We start from the raw sequence: 23147 nt of genomic DNA on the forward strand, positions 1-23147 counted from the left end.
CACTAATAGTTCATCACACCATTGATCTTAAATTAACTTGTTTCTGACTGGCTGTTGACACTGTAAGTTCTAATGCAGGTAATCATGAAAAATCTAGTGTGTAACTCAGGATGAAATACGATTTCAGACTGCGGGTGATGTCAGCCAACTTCATCCTGGTCCAAAATCGTTTTACTTCACGCGTTGTCACATAGTATACTATTAAAGAATAGATAAATGTATGAAATATATTTTCTATAGGCTTCAGAACCACAGCCAGTAACAGCTCGAGCATACATCACCTGCATAAGATACACTGTTAATTTTTATTTATCACCAGAATGGAATAAAGTTTCAGCACTTTACTTCGAAGGAGATGACTTTTGGAAGAACACTGAACATTGCACGGCTGTACAAGCTGATATTAATTTAATTACTCCCGAAGGATCAGATGTTGATAAAATTTGTGTTGTAGTAAATCCAATGAAAGCTAAATTATTCCCATTGAGACTTTCTGATCTTTGTATTCCTCATTCAGTTATATCAGATTTTATGGCTGATCCAAATGGAATTATTGACGTAACTCTTTTTGGTAACAGCAGAGTTCCTGTATTGCCAAGGTATTGTACAAAAACACTAGTTAATTATTTTAGGTAAAATTTATTAGACATATTCTTATGACCCCATAAATTTTAATTATTTTGATAAAAATTTTCGGCCTCATCTGTGTCTAAAATTACTAGACGAGATTAATAAAATATTTGAGCATATATTCATTTTTTCAAGTATTATAAAATAAATAAAAATATATCATTGAGTAAAGGATTCGATAAATAATTCAATTAGAAAAATATTTAAAAAATTTAGTAGTGACACCGGGTACACGGAGAGAAATTCATGGTAACAATTACAATATATTATCCCTGATTAAAAGAAACAATTCAAAACGGTTTACAATGTCGAATGCCCATAAGAAGGGTGATTCAAAAGTATTTAAAGTATTCAAAAGCATTAAAAAGTATTTAAAATTTTTTTTTTCTAATCATTTTAAATCGTTTCTTTTAAAGGGATACGCTACCGGACCACTTTCTCACATTCAGAAAAATAAACGGAAATGTCTTTGTTGCACTCGTAGAGCAAATGAGAATTTTAAAACAATTTTTCTCGGAGACGAATTAGAATTTTTGAAAATACGAAATTTTTAACTCTTTGTTAAGGTTCTAAAAAACGCTAAATACTCTCTATTTTAGGTTTCTAGTGTTTGTCCGTGAATTAAATTGAAACCTTAGTAAGGGATGGGAATGGTTCCCATAATGCATAGTAACCGGTTTTTTTGAAATGTTGATTATAGGAATGGTACCCATATATATAGTAATCGTTACCATAATATTATGGTAATCATTACCATAATTCTTTCACATGCGATATGGGAACTGTTACCATAACTATGGGCCTATATCCCATAATTCCAAGTAATCATTACCATAACGGTATGGGATGATATTTCATAAGCGTACTACACTGATAGAAGGATTTGTTTAGGAGTAATAAATTGATTTATTAAATTTTTCTCAACTGACTTTTTTGGATTTAACAAATATTTAGTAATTATTAACAATATTTATTATAATGAAATAAGTAACTTCTTTATTATTAAGAAATATTTTTAATGCTAACAAAGCCTTATTAACATAAAAGAAATATTTGTTAGCACCAAACAAGGCTTGTTAATATTTAATAAATATTTCTTAGACGAATTTGTCGGTAGAGGGCTACACACGAGCCTGTGTGGTGTACACGTATTAAAAGAGCTATATGTGTGTGTCGTTGCGACGTCATATTGTTTACTCCGTTCTAGCTTGCATTGTTGGTTAAACGTAACCTACAACTGAAGCTCTCATATACTTAAATAATATTTATATCAGAAGTGTTTTGTAAATTGTCATCCATATTATAACTATGAAAATATGGAAGCCTTGTTAATTTTATTCAGTTCAATTTTAATCAAATATAAAACCATTAAAAACACATGTACTATCAAACGGATTTTATGTTATTTCTCAGCGTAGTTTAATATAAGAAATTTTAATTTGTTTATTCTAGTTATAGTGTTAATTACTATGAAATTGTATTTTGAAATTAAAAGAACAGAAAATTTTATACGATGGTTGTTTTTAGTTATTTTTGTTTATAAATACAAATATTAATGAATGTGTGTAGCTGCATGCAAAAACATATATAGATATATATTCTTGAACTGTGTAATTTTATGAATTAAATTTTAATAAATAAGTTAATAGATAATTTCTTAAATATAAAAAAAAATTTGTTCAAATAATAAAAAATATATTAAATATAAAATATTCATTTATTAATTATTAAAAAGTGATTCATTAAATGTTAAAAAGTGATTTATTAAATACTAATAAATCATTTTTTAAATGGAAAGAAATCGTTTATTAAATATTAACAAATCGTTTATTAGATGCTAAGAAATATTTATTAAATACAAAAAAATGATGTTTAAGAAATGATTTGTTAAATATTAATAAATATTTCTTAAATAAAGCTCCGTTAAGAAATAATTTGTTAAATATTGACAAATCTTTTTTAATACTAAGAAATCCTTCTATCAGTGTAGGAACGGTTACCATAAATTTCTCTCCGTGTAGTTATTCACAGTAAAAAATATTGTTCACATAATATTTGTGGTTTTTTAACACAGGCTATTTGTGTCAAAAAACAACACAAAATTTGGGTAAAGGAGAGAGCCCCATATAAGAATTTTTTAAAATTCTTGAGCAAGTCTGCTTTCAAGATCGATAGGTGCCAGTCTTTTTCTACGTATGTCTTGCTGCAGATACTTGTGACCAGATTTAAATTGCAAGCCTTACACAAGAAATTCGTACCAGATCATAACTCAATTCTGGAGGAAGACTATAGTTGAAAATAACTGCGCATGATTTGCTCAAGAACTGCTCAAAGCTAAAAATTGACCTTGAGCCTTGACCAGATCTTGAGTAAGCCACGCGTAAGTACTTGCTGTAAGTTACTGGTGCAAGAAATGCGTCAGACACTTTTCTGAAAACTGATTTTTACATTAATTACAAAATTTCAAAGTTGAACAATTAAATTGCAAAATCATACCAATGTTTAAGGCATGAATTATAAGGAAACGGTTCATCTGACGAAAAATTTTAATTAGAATTTTTTTGTAGAGTATTCGATTTCCTTCAGGAAATGTATTCAAGTCAATTTCGTTTATCTCAATTTCTTGAGAGGTATGAGACAAAAGCCCACTCATTAAAAGAAAATCAAAAATTGCGATGATAGACCTCTTAATATTAATATTAAGGGCTCAAACTTGCACGATAATTTTTTTTGGTCATCATAATTAATATTTTCACAGTATCATTAAAAAAAAAATTATTGTTTTTTTTGGCCCAGTCTAAGAAATATGCACGGAAAAAAAAAATATTGTGCTCACCACTCAACGGTATCGTGATGTTCACTCTCCTCGGTTGGTTATACTTTGTACACGGAAAGTGTTGGTCTATCGGATCGTGATTATCGCGATCCAGGCGGATCTCGAAATCATAAAATCGTTTTGCTATAGTAACGATCCATTCTGTTATAATAATGGCAAATGCCCATTAAAAATTTGAGGATAAAATAGATGAATTTTTAACTTTAACTTCATTACAATTTTATTTTTAGTTAAAATTAATAATTACATGTTAATAATTCTAATAAGTGCAATAAAAAATTATTATTTAATATCAAGAAATGTAATCAAGTAATAGAATATACGTAAGTAATTGATGTAAATTTTTTATTTAATAATTTGGTTTTGAGTGGTGGCGCTTGAAAAGTAGATCGCGATAATCACGATCCGTTTTGGTATGATATGGATACGTTAATTGACGATCACTAGACATTTAAGTATATCTACAATCCGTAGGATCATTATAATAAGTATCTAGAGTTTCATTCATATTGATATATATATCGTGAAAATTAAGTAACAATTTAGTACTAATCACGATACAACTGTCGCTCTCCGTTGGTGAGCGATAAGCGCAATATTTTTTTTCCGTGTGGTTTATATATTGTTTTGTAGTTAACAAATGCACTAAAAACAATTATTCCACAGAAAAAAAAGATTTCTTTGCGTAAGAAAAATTTTTCATAATAAAATGAAGACAAAAATTTTATTCGAACTAGAAAAATTTTTTTCTCGCCCCAAAAAAATTTAAGTTTTCAATTCATAAAGCAAAAAATTTCTTAGAGCAAGTAAAAATTTTTTGCGTCAAGAAATATTTTTTTTTCTCTGTATTTAACATTCAGATATTTTTTGACAGCGAACAATATTTTTACTAGAATAAAGATTTTTTAAAAATCATGTAATATTTAATACTTTAAATGAAATAAATAATTATTTAATTGCAGTATGAAGCTTGGAAAAGTTCTCAGAGTATTGAAAAATATTCCATTGTCATGTCCGTACAGTAATTGGATTGAGATGAGACGTTTTTGGAAAAATATGGTAAGTTAATTTAATTAATTATATTCATTTAAATAATTAAAATTAATATATGATTATAAATTTTTTTAAATACAGTACGGATACAGATTACCAAAAACAGCTGACGGAATTATATTTTATGACATTCAGTTTCCATCACTTAAACCGAATGATCGGTTTGTTTATCCTGATATTTGTGTAAGAGATGGTATAGATCAGACTCCTCTACGCGAAGATACTGAAGCGATTGTTCAGAGATTCATGATTAATTTGAGACAGACTATGCCTAAAATTTGTGTTGAAACGGCTGATAAATTTAGTGATCACAATTCAACTCAAGTCCAAAATGTTATTAACGCTTCAGCGGAAATAAAAACTCCAGTTAACCAGCCGGAATCCAAAAATTTGATAGGATCCAGTAAACTTTCTGTTCCAACGTTAAAAAACTTAAATATACCATCAACTTCAACGGCTAGTATAGAATCGGCTTCTGATATTATGTACCAAGTACCCGAATCAGAAAAAATAGAAAGCAACAGACAACTGACGACCTCAATGTCTCCAACAAAAAGCCTTCTTGGTAAAAGACTTGGTGCGCAAACATTAAATTTAGATAATTTGAATAAAATTAAACAAATTCATCAACCACAAAATCCGTACAAAAAACATCACGTTAACATTTTTAAAAATGCTTCGAAATTTTTTGCTAATGATTCAACAGAGTCATCAGCACCACAAGCTTCAAGTATTTTTTTACCTTTTGTACATCCAAAAAACTCAAGAAGTTCTGTAAATGTTACTCGCAATCAATTTTCATCAAATGCTGATCAAGTAACAAAAGTTTCCATTGAAAATTTTACAGATAAAAAACCGAAAATAAAAGATGAAGAAAATATTATTCCGCCAATAAAAATTAAAAAAAAATAATTTCCGTATTTTATTAATAAATTAATTATGGTAATAATTTTAATTATAAAAAAATATATGAAAATTTAATTATTAATTATATTTTTAATAAGCAATTTAATTACAAAAAATAATAATAATTAGACTTGATTAAATTAGGAAGTATATTTTAAATATAAATAAATGTATACTCTGACTTTAATAACAATAATTATAAATGGGAAGGCATCAATTGCCTGCATTGTTTTTGTCGAATGTAGCAAATGCCTATATTACTTTTTCGAACATTATAAATATTTACTGCTCAGTTGCTTACTAAAATTTGTTTTCTATGGTTCTGTTGCCTGCATAAATATAAAATATCTAATTTAATTGCATACAAAAATTATTGCACTGTTCTATTGCCTACTCAAAAATATTTCATGATATTTAATTGACTACTATTTAACTGTGTACCCAAATTAAAGAAATACCTAATTAATGTAGATAAGCTTCTGATTTATTTGCTAAGAAAATCAAATACTTGTTGATAAAAAATGATCAACGTTCAAGACCGATCACTTGAGAAAAACAACGCAGTTGATCTGTAAAATATCAGAACCACGGTAATATTCACAATAGTATAACTCGCCCAGTCCATCATAAAATACTGGGCTGAATCTCATAGTCGATGTAGAAAATGACCTGACCAGGCCACTAATTTCTAATAGAAAACTCGGAATTTTCCAGTTGCTATTGTAAAAACTACAGTAGTTCTGATATTTTTCAGATCAGCTGTGTTTTTTTTTCTCAAGTGATCGATCATGAACGTTGATCATTTCTCCACAACAAGTACAAGATTTTCTCAGCACATAAATCAGAAGCTTATCCACATTGATTAGGTATTTCTTTGATTTGGGTACACAGTTAAAATAGTAATCAGTTGAACATCATGAAATATTTTTGAGTAGGCATTGGAACAGTGCAATAATTTTTGTATGCAATTAAATTATATATTTTATATTTATGTAGGCAATAGAATCGTAGAAAACAAATTTTTGTAGGCAACTGAACTGTAAGAATTTAGGCAGTAAGTATTTATAATATACGAAAAATGATCGAGGCAAACTGATACCTTCTCATTGTAAATTTTAATAATTAGTTAAATAATTAATTAACAATAACGTTTGTTACATTCTTCAATAACAGATAATATCATATTACGATCAGTTTTCCTATCTATTCCAATTTCCTTTAAATCATCATTAGTAAGTGTAAGAAATAAATCCACATCTACCTATAAAATAAATCACATTATTTAATTTAAAATTGTAATTTTAAAATAAATATGATAAAAAAAAAGATTAAAAATGTGATAAAGTTACTTCTTGTTCAATAAATATGAAAGCGAAATGATTAAGACCAAATCGTCTGAGTAAATTCATTAATTTAGTTTCTCGTGGATTGAATGGTGAATCTTTTGGTGAACTATCGAAAGAAGTTGCTAGCAGAGTATCATCCAATCCCAACGTTGAATCGTTCAGAGAATCAGATGATGGAAACGGAGATCGTACTGGACTACATTCGATTGCATCGATAACATCAGTATCTTCATCAATTGAGTCGTTAATTATTAATTTTGGCGGTGGAAACATTTTGTATCTATAGAATTTTTAAAATAAATAAAAAGATAATAATAAAAATCTCAAAATCGGTTGACCCACAAGGTCAACCACAAAACTGCCCGCTGTTTTCGAGGTCTTCGAGATTAAAAAACGATTAGACCGAAAAAACGCATACATTTCGATAAAAAAAAAAGTAATTTTTTTCCGACGATATCTTTGACAAAAATTGACCGATTTACACCTGCTCTGCTGCAATCAAAAGAGCTTACTGAGACTTAGATTTTACTCGACTGATCGACTCCAAAATCCAATGATTCAAGTCTTAGTGAGGTCTTTCGATTGCAGCGAAGCGCGTTCAAATCAGTCTATTTATTACAAAGACATCGTCAGACAAAAAAATTTTATACACACACGACTGGACGTCAATCCGGAAGCAGTCAAAATAGTTTCCTAAGACCTCAAAACGTCGAGATCTAATGAAAATTCAATTTCCGAAAATTAGACCGAAATCAATCCGTGAAAAAAAAATCGTTCCAAAAAAGATTCCAAAAAAGCTCGACATGTGGAACTTTTGAACTTGAGACAGATTAGAACTTTTGTAATTTTGATAGTATAAAAAAGTTTGTCTAGGACATTATATGAGCGAATTTTAAATAAAAAATAGTATATCGACATTTTAATTAGCAAATGGTATAACTCCATTTCAGAAAATCCTCCATTTAAAATAGATAAAAATCAATTCCATATCTAGTATATGCATAATATTTTTGTCTAGATTACTCAAATAATATTTTTTCTACTATTACTATCTGAAAATTGCACATAATCACCTAATGAAAAGTATTAAGTTAGACAATTTGCTAATTAGAACGTCGATATTAGAAATAAAATTTTAAGGACCTACTAAAATTTTGAGAGAGAATAGATTATTAGATTTACCTCAAGACAAGAAGAAATTTATAATGAGTGGTCCCAGAAACAGAATATTCGCTACAATAAATGAATGCGCCAATGATGTAAACTTTTTCGATGGTAGCTACACTTCTTTTGAAAAAGCAGTATCAAAAATGTTAAGTGATTTCTAAACATGGAATTTTGTATTCAACTATTGTAAATTGCAGATAGCGTTAAATAAATAAATAAATAAATATTACACACCCAGGGGAGTAAATAAGAAAGCCTCAGATCACATGTAATTGTTGGCCGAGACATTTCTTACTTTACTGCCCTAGGTGTATAATATACTATTTTAAAACATTTCTCAAAATGTATTTTTACATTTATGCCGTCCTCCAAAAAAGTACCTATTAGAAATCGATAGTTCCATAAGAATCAAAAAATATTCATAAAACGTTTCAAATTTGAAGTTTTTGGTCTTTTACAAAATGAGGGTAAAATGTAGTAAAAATACGTTTCGAGAAATGTTTTAAAACCGTTCGTTTCAACTTAAATTTTGCTCATACAAAGTCCTAGTAAACTTTTTTTTTACTATCAAAATTATAAAAGTTCAAAAAAAGTTCCGCTTGAAGTTCTAATCTGTTACAAGTTAGTTCTACATGTCAAACTTTTCTAAAATTTTTTTGAAACAAACTTTTTTTAGACGGGAATAATTTTCCTTCTTTTTTTTTGAAACTTTTCATAGCGGGAAGTTAACAAATAATATTATTGTTTATAAATAACATACTTGTGACGTTCCGGTCGGTCTTTACGTTCAGGAGTTGATGTATTCGGATCTGGATCATCACTCGAATTTAATGATTTTTCACAATTACTATTTTTGCATTCATCGAAATCGTCTATTATTAATGTTGATGATCTCGTTAATAATTTTTTATTAATACTCGACTTTATAATTGATTTAGACTCAGAATAATCTGGAGGAGACTTAAAAATATTTAATAATCCAAAGTTTTCTTCAAATTCTTTTATATCAGAATTCAGTACAGGGTTTCCGCCGTAATTATTTTTTGGATGTTGATCATGATAATGATGATCAGATAATTCTTCTTGTTTTGTAGATATTTTATCAACATCTTCACAGAATAATTCCAGTGGATTACGATCTTTTTTTAGCCATTCCATTGTCTTAAACCTATTAATTACATTATAAATATATTTCGCTCCTATCTGATTGACTACTTATAGAATTTTAATTATAATTTTTTGAATCCTTCTAAGGTAAAAGACCTAGTATCTGATGAGAGAACCAGTACCCAATTACTCCATGTATTTTTATATTTATATTTACTAAATTTTATTGAATGTAGATATAGAAATACATAATTGATCCGGTACTAGTTCCCTGATCGGGCATTAGGTGTTTTACGATCGTTAATTCACTGGTTCAGTGTTCACTTATTGGCTCATAGTCACTCGTTTTGATCATCATTAATGAAAAAAATCAATTTTGTGAAGGTAAGAGACCCAATACCCGATCAGGGAGCTACTACTCGATCACTCCATGCATTTGTATATCTATATTTAGTGAAATTTAGTAAATATAAATATAAAAATACATGGAGTGATCTGGTACTAGGTCTTTTACCTTGCTAATAATCAATTTTGATACATCGATAATCATAAAATTTATATGACAGCAAAAATAGCAGACGTCTGACAGTCTTTTAAATTTTTATTAAAAAATTATCTGTCATTACAAATAATTAATTCAAAATATCAAAAAGTACTTGGTGTGTAAATTTAATTTATAAAATACAACATAATTTTTTAAATTGTGAAATTGACATTTATTAATTTTAATAAACTATTAATTAAACTTACTTTTTTCATACCTTCTTTTGTATATATATACTCAATACACGTATTAGTAGTTAGTATGAGTATAAATAAATTAAAAAAAATATAATAATTAATTTTATAATAACAATGACACAAAGACCCAGTACGCACGTGTGTTTTTATTATTATTATTAATATATAAGCGTCTTTTCAAGAGTGTGAATGTAGCAGACATCAGACAAATTGGAAATTATTAATAAATAGAGTAAATAATGAATAAAATAAAATTTGTAAAAAAATACGCATTTAAAAAATTTTGAAATTAATAAGTGCATTTTTTATATATGTTATTTTATTAATTATTTACTCTATTTATTAATAATTTTAAATTTGTCTGATGTCTGCTACATTCACACTCGTCTTTTTGTAGCATAAACGTTTTCTTCATTGACGCCAGCTCATATCTACGTAACCTGTAAAAAAAAATACAATTTATGCGATCTTATCGTTAAGTTAGCCGTAGATGCTTCACTGCAGAAGTTGCTGAGCAATTATATTTAGAGAGTGTGTCTATCAGGGCTATTGCAAAATGAAACTTAGATGTTAGATACTTTTAAAGAGTTTGTCATACTATTTGCTTTTTCAATCTTTTTAAGTGGATTTTTGTTCAAATTTAACATTTCAATCATACAGTTGAGTGTTATCTCAATTAAAATTTTTTATTTCGATGTAATATATAACCCAGATAGCAAAATGACGTCTTGATGAGTTCTGAATGAGTTCCTATTTATGATTTGGATGTCTTATCAACATCTTAAAGAAGTCTTTAAGAAGTTCTCAAGATGTCGAATGAGCCATCTAGCGAACTCAGTAAGACGTCTTTAAAAAGAATTCTTTTTTCTGACTTCGCAAATAAGACTTCATTATAAATTTACCATGATGACGTCTTCAATAATAAGCTCTTGAAAATATATAATGAAAAAATATATTTGAATTGAGAATGAATAGTGTGAATATTATTTTGCATCAAAATGGAATTTGTTCGAAATCAATATTTAATACTACAGTGTTACCAATTAAATTTTAAAAAAACTTCTTTATCGGAAGCAGTTATGTTTGACAGGTTTTTTTGCTAATCAAAATCTATTTTAAAAATAGAGATCTTTATTAATATAATTAACATTAATAATTAAAATTTAAATATAAGAATAGTAATTAAAATTATTATTAAATGAAACGTAAATATAATAAAGATCTCTGTTTTTAAAATAGATTTTGATTAGCAATAAAAAAACCTGTCAAACATAACTGCTTCTGATAAAGAAGTATTTTTAGAATTCAATTGGTAACACTGGAGTATTAAATATTGATTTCGAACAAATTCCATTTTGATGCAAAATAATATTCATACTATTCATTCTCGATTCAAATATATTTCTTCATTATATATTTTCAAGAGCTTATAATTTCAAAAACTAAACATTTTGAAGATTTTTTAACACGCGTTATCAGTCATTTTCGACTGAGTTTTTTTCGGAAACAAAATCACACTACAAAACACAGACCGCACTTTGATGCATTACTGTCTAATCTAGCGAAGTGCGCTTTAATTGTTTCATAACAGTAGTTTGTTTAAGAGAAAAACTCAGCCAAAGTTTCCATTCATCGTACAAGTGCAATAAAGATGGTACCGTTCATGGTCTTGAGTGTAATAGAGAGAAAAGTGTGAACCCCTGTTAATGTAAATTTTTGTTTTATTCTATGAAATTGTATTTTACGGGATTTTTTTTTCGAATTTATTTTGTATTGCAGAAATGTTTTATTTTTTAAATTTTACTTCAAATTTATTCTATCTTGATACAATATCTTATTCAAACATTTTTTTCGATGTTTTTTTCTTTCGGTACTTTCTATTCTTTTCAAATTAATAACTCCGATGCATTCTCCTGTTGAATTTTTTCTCATTTCAAATTGTTTTTATTTTTTAATTTGTAGTTTCATAGAAATTACGTATGGCATATATTTTACTTGGGGACGTCTCTGGCTCCTGATTCTTTCACACACATTAAAAGCTTACAAATACAAGTAAAATTTTATTGTTTCAAACTATAAAAACTGATACGCTTAAGATATACTTTTTGACAATTTGAAGAAAGTAATAATTATATACCGTTGTACATATAATCAATTGTTCGACATTGAAAATTTTATTTATCATACTGAATGTTTTTTTACTTTTTTACTATAAACTTAAATGTTCCAAACATCGAATGTTGAAGCTGAAATGTTAAATTATTATAATTTCATTTTTTTATCTACCAAACAGTAATTTCTATTACTTGTAACATGATTTATTTACAAATAAACTTTAAATTCACATATTTAAATTAAGATTATTAAAATATATTCAATAAAACCACGAAATTACTGTTTGAAATAATATTAAATTGTGACCACATTCTAAATTTTTAGTTATCAATTACTAATTTTTATAATTCATTTTTTTGCGTGTACGCATTTTTAAATTTGCGTTTTTCTTACATTTTATTTATTTATTCAAAAATTTTTGAAATTCTCAATTGTCAGCTTAATTCATGAGTGTGAATGTAGATGATACTGAAGTTAGCCGACGTCCCAATTTTTGGAATTTTTTTTAAACGATCAATTATACAAAAAAAATATTTAAAAAAATTGCACTTATAGTTTTTAAAATTTTCTACCTGTATATATTTTTAGTTTATTTTTTTAAAAATAATTTATCGTTTTTAAAAAAATCATAAAATTATTAGACGTCGGTTAACTTCAGGATCATTGAATGTAGCAGATAATTGTCATTTTTTTAATTTTTAAATAAATGAATAAAATGTAAGTAAAATAAAAATTCAAAAATGCATATTTAGATAAATGCTAAATCCGTTAGGGCATTTGTTCAAATTTCATTATTTTAATTAATTAATTAATTTATTTATTTCAAATTTATAAATTGTCTAATATCTGCTACATTTACACTTATCCAAATTCACGGTCGCCTAATGATAATTAATAAATAAATAAATCGAAATTTAAAATTCGAAGCTTTTTTTAATACGGCCCAGCTTTGTCTCAAGTATTTGTATAACATTATAAAAAAAAGATACCCTACAAGTACACTCAGTACACTAAGAAATACCAAGTACCACCATCTGTCTCTCTAAAAAACAAACTAAACAATCAAGTATCTGTAAAATGTGACACTCGTATATAGACTTTGCTCTGACAGCGTTTGAATCTGATTTTATTTAGTCATTTAACTTGATTTATAATAAATGTAAAACAAAAACAATAATAAAAATATTTTTAAAAAACAATAATAAGATCTATAAATATAATAAAAGTGTACAGTTTAGTTGATAAAAGAATAAAACAACAATAAATAAATTTAACTTGTGATAAAATTTAACCTACAGATCTTTTTTTGTCTATAGTTTTACACACTTTCACCTTCTTAAGTAAATATAATCCTCATTGCAGGTAAGTTATGTTCAATGTACGTGTTATTTATATAATTAAGTTACTAAATTTATTATTTATTACCAAGCATTTATTTTTTATTTTATTTTTTGGTTAAGTTTTTTTGTTGTAAAAACGACGACGCCGAATGATTTATTTTATTTCGGGTGGGGATAGTAATTAAGTGATGGTGGGGGACGGAACTTTCCTTGTCTTACATCCAGACAATTTACTTTTAACAAAAAAAAACAACATTATTTTAATTTTATTAAGCAATTTTATTTTATTATTTTAATAATCTCATTATCATTTTTTTTTTATTCTTTAATCAATCCCATGATTTTTTTTATCTCCAATTTCAAGTTCAAGTTTAAAATTAACAGTCATATTTTATTTACTAAATTTTTAAATAAACTTTTTATTGTCCAGTTAATTATTTAATAAGTTTAATTTCAGTTTTTTTAAAATCAAAAATTGTAATTTTATTTACCACAAATTTTAAAAATTATTCAGTAATCATTTAGAATGTTTTTAAAAATAAAATACTAGATAAAAATTTTAAAAATAATTTCAGCCTAGTAAAAATGATGTTATGATATTATTTTATTTAAAGATTCCGGATGAGTATATTCATGTAAATAACTATATATAGATATAGTAGAATATTATTCAGGAAATAAATTAATTGATGTGATTGTTTTGTAGAATGGGGAGCAGTGCTCAATTGTACAGTTTATCTTGGGGTGAATTTAGCACATCACTGACATCAGCAGTGCAACTGCTCCGAGGACATGGTGATCTTGTTGATGTAACATTGGCAGCTGGTGGTCGTAGTTATCCAGCTCATAAAATAGTTCTTTCTGCCGCAAGCCCATTTTTATTAGATCTGCTTAAGGTATAATTTATATTTTAACTATACATTATTTGCTATTAATTGAAAATGTAAAGATTATTGATGATAATTATACTTTTAGAGTACACCATGTGAGCATCCAGTTGTTCTGCTCGCTGGAGTAAGCTCTGATGATTTAGAATCTCTGTTAGAATTTGTTTATAAAGGTGAAGTTAGCGTAGAACCATCACAACTGCCTTCATTACTACAAGCAGCTCATTGTTTGAGTATCCATGGACTTGCATCTCCAACAATATTGACTGAAGTAATTATTTATTTATTAACGCTTTTCGCAATTTACTAAATTTTTCAATATTAATTCGCTTTACCACAGTGTGAATAACGTTTGTTTTTAATTTTTGTACAACGTTTCATCTGTTTCCCGATTTTATCAAATACTAGAAAGACAACCCTGATTAAAAATACTCATTGAAAAGTATTGAAAAAGACAAGAATTGAATCCTTTTGAATATTTTCTATACCCCAAGGTTTTCATCTGAACATAAATTTAATATTATTCAATCATATTGAATTAAAAAATAAAATAAGAATTTATAAATTTCCGAGGAATAGAAAAAGATTCAAAAAAATTGATATTTTCAATCGTTCTCAATACCAAAATAGTTCCATATTTTAGGTTAAGACTTGGATTGAAAATAATTAAAATGAATTGATATTTGTGAATCTTTCTACATCCTTCTTAATACCAAAATAATTATATTAGAAGGTATTAAAATTATAAAAGATTGAATTCTTTTCAATACTTTTGAATTTAATTTTAATAATTGCAAAGTATTCAAATGATCAAAATTACAATTCTATTCAATACTTTCCGAAACCTCCGTATGGACTGAAAAGAATTTAAAAAATTTGCAATCCTTTTCAATGAGTATTTTTAATCAGGAAAATTTAATTAATATACATTTTTAAAAAACTCTAATTAACTTGAATAGTAAAAATTAATTATTAGATTAAGTTATATTGATTCACATTACATAAATAATTAATAAAGAAGAAATTACCTCAATTACCAGAAATTAATTGTCAAAAATTATGAATAAATAATTAAGACAGTAATATGGTTTATATAGTCTTTCCTCAGACACAAACATTATAATCATTATAACTGACTAGTTAAAAACAAAACTTAGTGCGAATAACAAAAAAAATAATAACAATTTTAAAAAATCTGCAAACTGCCTGATCTTGTGGACCAGCTCCAAAACTTCCCGCTGTTTTCAAGCTCCTTGAGCTCGAAAACATTATTACTTGTAAATTTTTGAGCTCTTTGAGCTCAAAAAACTGTTATACCGACGAATAAATAAATTGTAACATCTAGAATACTGTTTGTAGTGGCAATAACTGGAGCTTTGATTTAAATGCAATTAAATTTTAGTATTTATTAATTAAAAAAAAACTTGTTTTTTTTGTTAAGAATGGCGAAGAAGTACCTCCTACAGCAATACCAACAGCAACTGAACCAGTAACACGAGAAATAATGAATTCATGTATCCCAATAAATCGTAGAAAAAAAAGAAGAAGAAAATCATCGTCTTCATCTGGTAAATGGGCAAGAATAGATACAGCAAATGACAGTGAAGATCGACATGATGGACATGGAGACGATGATAGGACAACAGATTATGATCACAAAAATGATGAAACTGGCGTTCATGCTGATGATGGTATGATTGTTACTATTATTATATGTTTATTAATAAATAAGTTAACTGCGGTATCCGTATTTTGTGTTTGCTTTGTGTAATTTATAATTGCCGATACAAATTACGTGTCGGAAAATTTAAAAAAAATGCTGGAAAATTCAAAACTGCACACCTCAATCATTCATGATAAGCGTTAATATTTTATTTTTTTATTATTACTTTGATTATATTATTATTTCAATAATTTTTTTACATTGATTATTCTGTAATTTTTAACATAATAATTTAATTTTTTTAGTTTTCTTTTTCGATTTAATTTTTATTATTCAATATTTTTTCTAATATTCTGCTTTTTTTCATAGATATCGTTTTTTATTTTTTAATCCTACGGTCACACTAATACTGCTGCCAGTAGTTGATGGAGGAAAAAAAAAGAAAAAATAATAATAATAAAAATGAAAAATGGCAGCCAAACTTTTAATGAATTACCGATTTTAAGTTTGTTATTAATTACAATTGAACAAAAAATATGTAGATTGATTTAGAGTGATTTTTAAAAGGGTTCTTGCAATAAAAGATACAAAGTTAATAGAAAAAAATTAGGTCAATTTATTATATTTTTCGAGAGTTATCGTGTTTCTAAAGATTCATATATAAAAATTGACAGCACTGATTTCTTGGATTAAAATAAGTCATTTTCGATTAATGGAATAATTAATTGACTTAATACTGGGTCGAAATTATTCCTCAATATATTATCTTAGAACTAGTATAAAATTTAACCCATTTTAGTGTAATCAAAAAAGTATAGAAATGATTTAACATGAGCGAATTAGACCAAAAAACAATTTCGATCGTATGGCATAGAGCCCGTTTACGTTTGAGGTGTGCACAATCAAACGGACACAAGCACAACCATAAAAATGTTGCACTCTTGCACACCTCAAGCGCTGAGAGTGCTTAAGGAGGTTCGACTGAATCTAATGTAAAAAGGATTTTCCAACTTTAAAATTTGAAACTTAGTGTACATGTAAAGAAATACTTTATCTATGTATTTTCAAAATTTTAATATGATCCACCGTCTAGTTTTTTAGAAAAAAAGATTTAAAAATAACGTTTTTAAAGTTCTTATGCACAGACTCTTATGGCAGACAAGCTCCCGTCATGACTTGTTCGATTATTTTCATTATTAACCTCCCAAGTTTAAGAAATAAAAAACCACATGCCATAAACTTGAATATTTTTAGAATATGATAAGATTTTAACAATATAGTGTTACCGTTGTAGTTATTTAAATAATTAAAGTTAAACTTTATTTTTTTATCTCGTTCATCGACAGAGATATATATTATTGAGGGTTTGGTAACGTCGCGGAAGCAGCTGAGAGAAAAAACAAAGATAGAAATACATTAATAAGAACGACGAGATTAGAAATTAATTTTTTCCGCTTTAATTTGAATATCGATCTTAATTCGTTCTGTTATTATAAATTAAAGTAATGAATTTTTATAACTATTAGGAGAATTTAACAAACGAAAAAAATTCAAACACTACTTTGACTCTCTAGTTTCGGTCGAACCTCCTTAATGAACGGTTTTTTTCCGACTGTTTTACTCACACAAAAATTTTTCTAAATTTTTTTAATTAGACCAAATAGGTAAAATTGTATACTACACGGAAAAAAAATATTAGTGAATATTACTGAGATTCTTGTCAACAGCACGCCTAGACCGAATCTCAGTAAATTTTACTGAGTAGAATGTAAGAAATTAATAACAGATGCATTTTTTTGACAAGTGTTTTGTAGTTTTTTAGAGTTTAAGTAGTAATTTTAAATATTCAAGCAGTATATTTCAACGATTAACTGTTAATTATAGCAGTTTAAACATTAAAATCATAATTTTACTGATTAAAACGACATTAGTTATTGAACATAACATGAATAATTAGAAGTTGAACTACAATTATTGTCAATCATTTTTTTTCCATGTGAAATATAGAGAATTTATTAAGGAACAATTTGAACCTAATATTAAGTTGATTTGTTATTTTATTAAATTTAAATTAAACTATTTCAACTTAAAAAACCAGTGCTGTCAGTTGTTACATATGAAACTTGAAAATTGAAAAACTTCGTAAACACGATAACTCTCGATGGATAAATCGGGCTAAATTTTTTTTTATTATCTTTGTATTTTTTATTACAAAAACCCTTATGAAAATCACTATTTAAATATTTTTAGTTTTATTGTAATTAATAAAAAACGTAAAACTGATTGTTCACGAAAAATTTAGTTTCCATTTTTATTTTTGCTATTATTTTTTTCATTTTTTCCCTACATTAACTACTGGCACTCAGATCGAAATCTGAACAAAAAGGCAGGATATTTAAAAAAAAAATATTAAACTAAAAATAAGAAATAAAAATAAAAAATGAGCAATTGAGGTGCACGCTTTTGGATTTTCCAATACTTTTTTTTTTTAAATAAACAGTTTATCCCTGCACAGTAAAAATTGTATGTTGTGTCTATGACAGCAGGTGAGCGGTCAAAATATTCAAATAATCGAACACTTAACGACTGGGCTACAAGTACTGGAGCACATATACCGCCATCATTAACCGTCACGGAAGTCCAAACAGCACTGACGGCAGACAACTTTACAGATATAAAACCTTCATTACAAACTTTAATGGCAATGCAACAACAGTACTCACCATTGCACATTCCCACATTTTCTGGGTCACTCAGTATGGCATTACCAGGTTTTCCACTCCCAACAACAAGTTCATCAACACTAAAAGTACGTGGTGCATCCGATTGTCCAGGAATTTGTCCATTATGTGGCGCAACATTAAGACAGGCTAGAAATCTTCGTAGGCATTTATTATCATCATGCAAATATCGACTAAATAGTTTTCATACGTTGCAACAATCAACTGATCATGTTGTTGTTGATATTGAACCGAAAATAGAAATAGGCGCATTTAGTAATCAAAATCATGTAAATGATAGCGGAGAAAGCAATAGCTGTGAACAAATTGTTTGTCATCCAAGTCCTTTACCGTCACCTACACACAATTCAAATAATATGTCACCTCATCAAAATATATCTGAAACTATCGCCAGATGAGATACATAATTCAGAGTTAATTTATTATTAAATAATACAGTCGAATTTCATTAACTCGGACAGTTACTCTACGGAGGAGCGGAAATTTCTTGAAATTCCGAGTTAACGGATGCCCCCTCTCTCTTCAAAAATAAATTACACGCATGCGCTCTCACATGAATGATGCATTTGAGTGTGATTATAGCACCAGACAAAATATGAACAACGGGAGGCTGTCAGAGTATGTTTTTATACGTATGTTAATAGCAAGAAACATAAAAATAAATAAATAGTAAAACAAAAAGTTATAAAACATATGGGACAGTTTTATAGTAATTGCAGTTTTGTTTTTTAGTTAAATAAATTAACTACAAGTACATCAAAGTCAAAAAATGATGCTAAGAAAAAAAAACAAAATGAAAAATAAATAGTTAGATAATAACAAAATAAATACTTTCACGCAGTGCTGCCAGAACGTGCGATATTTTTACCCCCTCCTGAGGTGAAATAGCATTGAGTGTAATGGCAGGAGGGGGTAAAAATATCGCACGTTCTGGCAGCACTGCTTTCACGAGTGCTTGCTTACAATTTTAGTAATAATAGCCTCTCGTAACTCCGAAAGTAACCACTGCCAACGCTTCAGTCGATTTAATTTCTCCTACCATGGCTTCACTCAGAGCGAATAGATAAATATATATAGAGACGTACAAATGTATAATATCGGGTGGGAGATAGCATAGCTCGTAGTAGGAGTTAAGATTCAGGAGAAGTTCCGAGATAATGGAGTTTGACTATAAATTCAAGAGATCAATTTTTAAAAATAATTCATTCTCAATGCGAAGATACAAAAAAAAATAAATAAATAAAATGAAATATTTATATATTTTGTTCTTCCGCTTTTTTTTTTTTGTTAAGTAATACGTACTTATAGATTTGTAATTTTTTTACAATTTAAATTATAAAATAATAGAATTGTATATTAATTGATAGATATTGAAAAAAAAAAAAAATTCCATACATGATCAAAAAATTAATAAGTTAGTTCACCTGAATATTTATATAAGAATATGTATAAAAAAAAATTAATTATATCTGTAGATATGCCTTTCATTAATTATTTTTGTTTGTCAATGTATTTTATATTACGTATTAAATTTTTTCTATACTAAGTTTTTTTTTAATTTTTTTTTTACTGTTATTTAGTAGATATATATTAGTTGTGATTGGTTAATTTATGTGGATTAAATTTTCTTAGCTTTCTGTGAGTTCAGTTGCCAAAATAATGATTAAAAAAAAGAAACAATGAAACTTTTTTAAAGATTATACATCACATGTATGACATTTTTTTATGATTGATAAATTATAATATTATATTAATATTATTTAAACATAAATAAACCATGTCATTGCGTAAATTTATTTAATAATTATAAAATGATAATTATTGTTCATTTATTTTTATGCATTTGTAAATAAATATCATATAACGAAATTTTATTGGTAATTTAATTAATTCTGTATCGATTAAGGGGGGAAAGGGGTCTGAGATACCAAAAAAGAGCATATTTTTGTGATTTGTTTTTCAGAGTACCTTCTTTATTAAAATTTTTAAAATTTGTGACATTATTAAGCATCATTTCAAGAATATTCTGCTAAATTTTTATAAAAAAGTATTGAAAAAAAGCCCGTGGTAGTGGGGAGAGACGAGTCACTTGAGAAAGTCTCCATGCCGTAAGCAGGATAACTCGTGATTGCTTCATCTGAAATCAAAAAACTAAAAAGATTTCTTTAGTACACAAATTTACCTTGGATTTGTATGACGGATTGTTTTTTCAATAACTACTTATATTTTAATTATACAAACGAAGCAAATTTTGTCAAAAATAAAAGTTTTATGATTGCACTTTTACCCAAAATTCAAAAGTAAAAAAGTTATTCTGCCTAAGGCATGAAGACTTTTTTAACTTCCTGCTAAGAAAATTGAAAATTTTCAAAAATTCGGGAACTTATCGGTTTCGGTCCGATTTTTGAAAATTAAATTTTTATCCGATCTTTCAAAAGATTTATCCGATTGTCGTTTTGAGGTTCTAGGAAGTTCTTCTGGCTAATTTCAAGATGATGTCTGAATGTATGTACCTACGTGTGTGAATATCTGTAACTTTTGAACGGATGTCAAGGTTACAATGAATTAATTACAAATTTGCAGAAAAATTACTGGAACCACTAAAAAGCATAAAAAATGAAAATGAATATTTATTTTTACTTATATCCATTCAAAAAAAATAGAATGGTTACTATAAGAAAATAGTTAACCAAAAGAAAATTTAGTATACATTTATTATACAAATCTGTCCGAGTCAAAAAACAAGTTCCAGTTTGAAACACAAAATACTACGTGAGGTATTTGAGGGACAAGTTGGACTTTGGAGATTGAGAACTCTGTGGAAAGTAATTCCAGTTTAGGCCTCAATGTTGTAGTTACGGACGATTTTACATAATTGAGGGCTAAACGGGTAAAAAAAAAATTTTGCGTGAGCCTCAAAATCCTCATAATATAAAAAAATTTACTGCTCCAGATTTAGGTCTCAATTTCTCAAATGACGTAACCTATGTAAATTCCCTCACTTTTTTTCGTAAGGAATAAATACTGTAGATTGAGAATCTCAAAAAAATTGATCCAAAAATAAATAATTAATTACGAATTTGTTGAATAATTACCGGAACCTCTAAAAAGTATAGCAAATGGAAATGAATATTTATTTTTACTTATATCCATTAAAAAAAAATTTAATAGTCACTTTAAAAAAATAGTTAACCGAAAGAAAATTAAGTATACATTTTTTTAATCAAAATAAAAAAATTTATTGAGGACAAAATGTTTAATATTGTATTCTATATAATTTAGGAAGTTTAAAAAAAAAATTTATTTTTGAGACCTATTAAAAGTTTGTCCAGGAATATATAAAAACGAATAATAATAATAATAAATTAATGAATTTATTTTATTTGACATATAAATTTTTGTAAGTATTCAGATGTTTGTTTCAACTCAAAAATTTTCTAAATCCAAAAAACGATAGTTTATTTTTTAAAGATTTTGAGAGCTTCGTTAGAATTAAAAACCGATAAAGAGTTCGCATTTATACCTCATAATTTTCACTGAGGATTTAAAATGCCAATATCGTGTTATTTTTCGTCCGGTAAATAAAAGATCAAAGGAATTGAATTTTTTGGTCCAAACTAGAATTTGTTTTTTGACTCGGGTTTGGTTTCAATCAGAGTTTTTAATCAGGGAATGAAATATTTAATTGTTTTTGTTTCAAATACTAAACGAATTTTTATTTAAAAAAATATTAAATCGATATCATTTAATTAATTAAAACTTTTAGTGTATTTTTTCACTTTAATTTTTTGTTCCCATTGAGTATTTAAGCATCTGACAATAACAAAGTATTTAATTTATCATTAAAGTTTTAACGCGTCCAAGTTAATGATCCCAGGCATCAAAATGAGTGAGTAAAATTATAAGAAATATTTCAAAATTAATAACAACTTTATGAACAATAAATAATCTATATATTTTTTATCTAGCAGATAATTTAATTATTAAATTAATAATAACGCTGGTAACATTCTCGAGCATTTCATTGGTCGGTTCTCATTCGGTAAAAATTTTTAAAAAGAATTCATTATTTTTATCATTATTGATTATTCATTATTGATTATTTAATAAAATACTAATTTAAAAATATATAGATTGATAAACGTTCACTGTCAACGGAAGGCGTTATAATTGGACCAAATACTCCAGTGTACTATTTAAATTATCCACGAGATAATTATTTACAAGTTACCACTTATGTAAATGTAAGTTTAAGACGCGTTTTCATTTGTTTCTCTATTCGCACTGAACTGGATAAACGGAACTATCTCTGTTGCACTTGTACATTAAATAGGAACTTTGTTCAAGCTTTTCTCGTAAACAAATGGAAGCTATCAAAAAATTCAAGTGCACTTCGCTAGTTCATAGAGTAAAGCATCGGGTCTGTGTCATTATTTTGCGTTTAGAGCTTTTATTTCAGAGAAAAGCTGGGACAAAATTATCTGAAAACCGTTCTTAAAGAAATAATAATTATCATTATAAGCTACTAGTAATAACCCTTGTGGAAATATTTCTCTCAAAAATCTCTGAAAAAGTCTTCAGAACTCTTCATAAGACTTTTTGAAAGTCTTACTTT

At 27.1% G+C, this 23147-nt stretch overlaps 2 protein-coding genes across 6 annotated transcripts; one reads left to right on the forward strand and one right to left on the reverse strand.

The window, feature by feature from the left end:
- Nucleotides 1–5559: 5559 nt before the first annotated feature.
- Nucleotides 5560–9952, reverse strand: LOC103575521 (uncharacterized). Of its 2 annotated transcripts, none has more exons than XM_008555347.2 (4): nucleotides 9807–9952; nucleotides 8699–9106; nucleotides 6775–7051; nucleotides 5560–6686 (listed from the first exon to the last, which is right to left on the reverse strand). In XM_008555347.2, the coding sequence occupies exons 2-4, from the start codon at nucleotides 9094–9096 to the stop codon at nucleotides 6564–6566; spliced, it is 798 nt and encodes a 265-aa protein (XP_008553569.1). In that variant the 5' UTR covers nucleotides 9097–9106; nucleotides 9807–9952; the 3' UTR covers nucleotides 5560–6563. The 2 variants fall into 2 exon arrangements, with proteins under 2 accessions (XP_008553569.1, XP_008553568.1); XM_008555346.2 differs by having other exon boundaries at nucleotides 9796–9952.
- Nucleotides 9953–12992: 3040 nt separating this feature from the next.
- On the forward strand, nucleotides 12993–19427 carry LOC103577008 (protein abrupt). 4 transcript variants are annotated; one of them, XM_008557475.3, is made up of 5 exons: nucleotides 12993–13279; nucleotides 13948–14137; nucleotides 14217–14399; nucleotides 15570–15819; nucleotides 18335–19427. In XM_008557475.3, the coding sequence occupies exons 2-5, from the start codon at nucleotides 13949–13951 to the stop codon at nucleotides 18928–18930; spliced, it is 1218 nt and encodes a 405-aa protein (XP_008555697.1). In that variant the 5' UTR covers nucleotides 12993–13279; nucleotide 13948; the 3' UTR covers nucleotides 18931–19427. The 4 variants fall into 4 exon arrangements, with proteins under 4 accessions (XP_008555697.1, XP_008555696.1, XP_053595425.1 ...); XM_008557474.3 differs by having other exon boundaries at nucleotides 12993–13263; XM_053739450.1 differs by lacking the exon at nucleotides 12993–13279 and adding an exon at nucleotides 13718–13876 and having other exon boundaries at nucleotides 18338–19427.
- The last annotated feature ends 3720 nt before the right edge of the window (nucleotides 19428–23147 follow it).

The sequence above is a fragment of the Microplitis demolitor genome, chromosome 1 (assembly GCF_026212275.2).
Source record: "Microplitis demolitor isolate Queensland-Clemson2020A chromosome 1, iyMicDemo2.1a, whole genome shotgun sequence".
NCBI lineage: Eukaryota > Metazoa > Arthropoda > Insecta > Hymenoptera > Braconidae > Microplitis > Microplitis demolitor.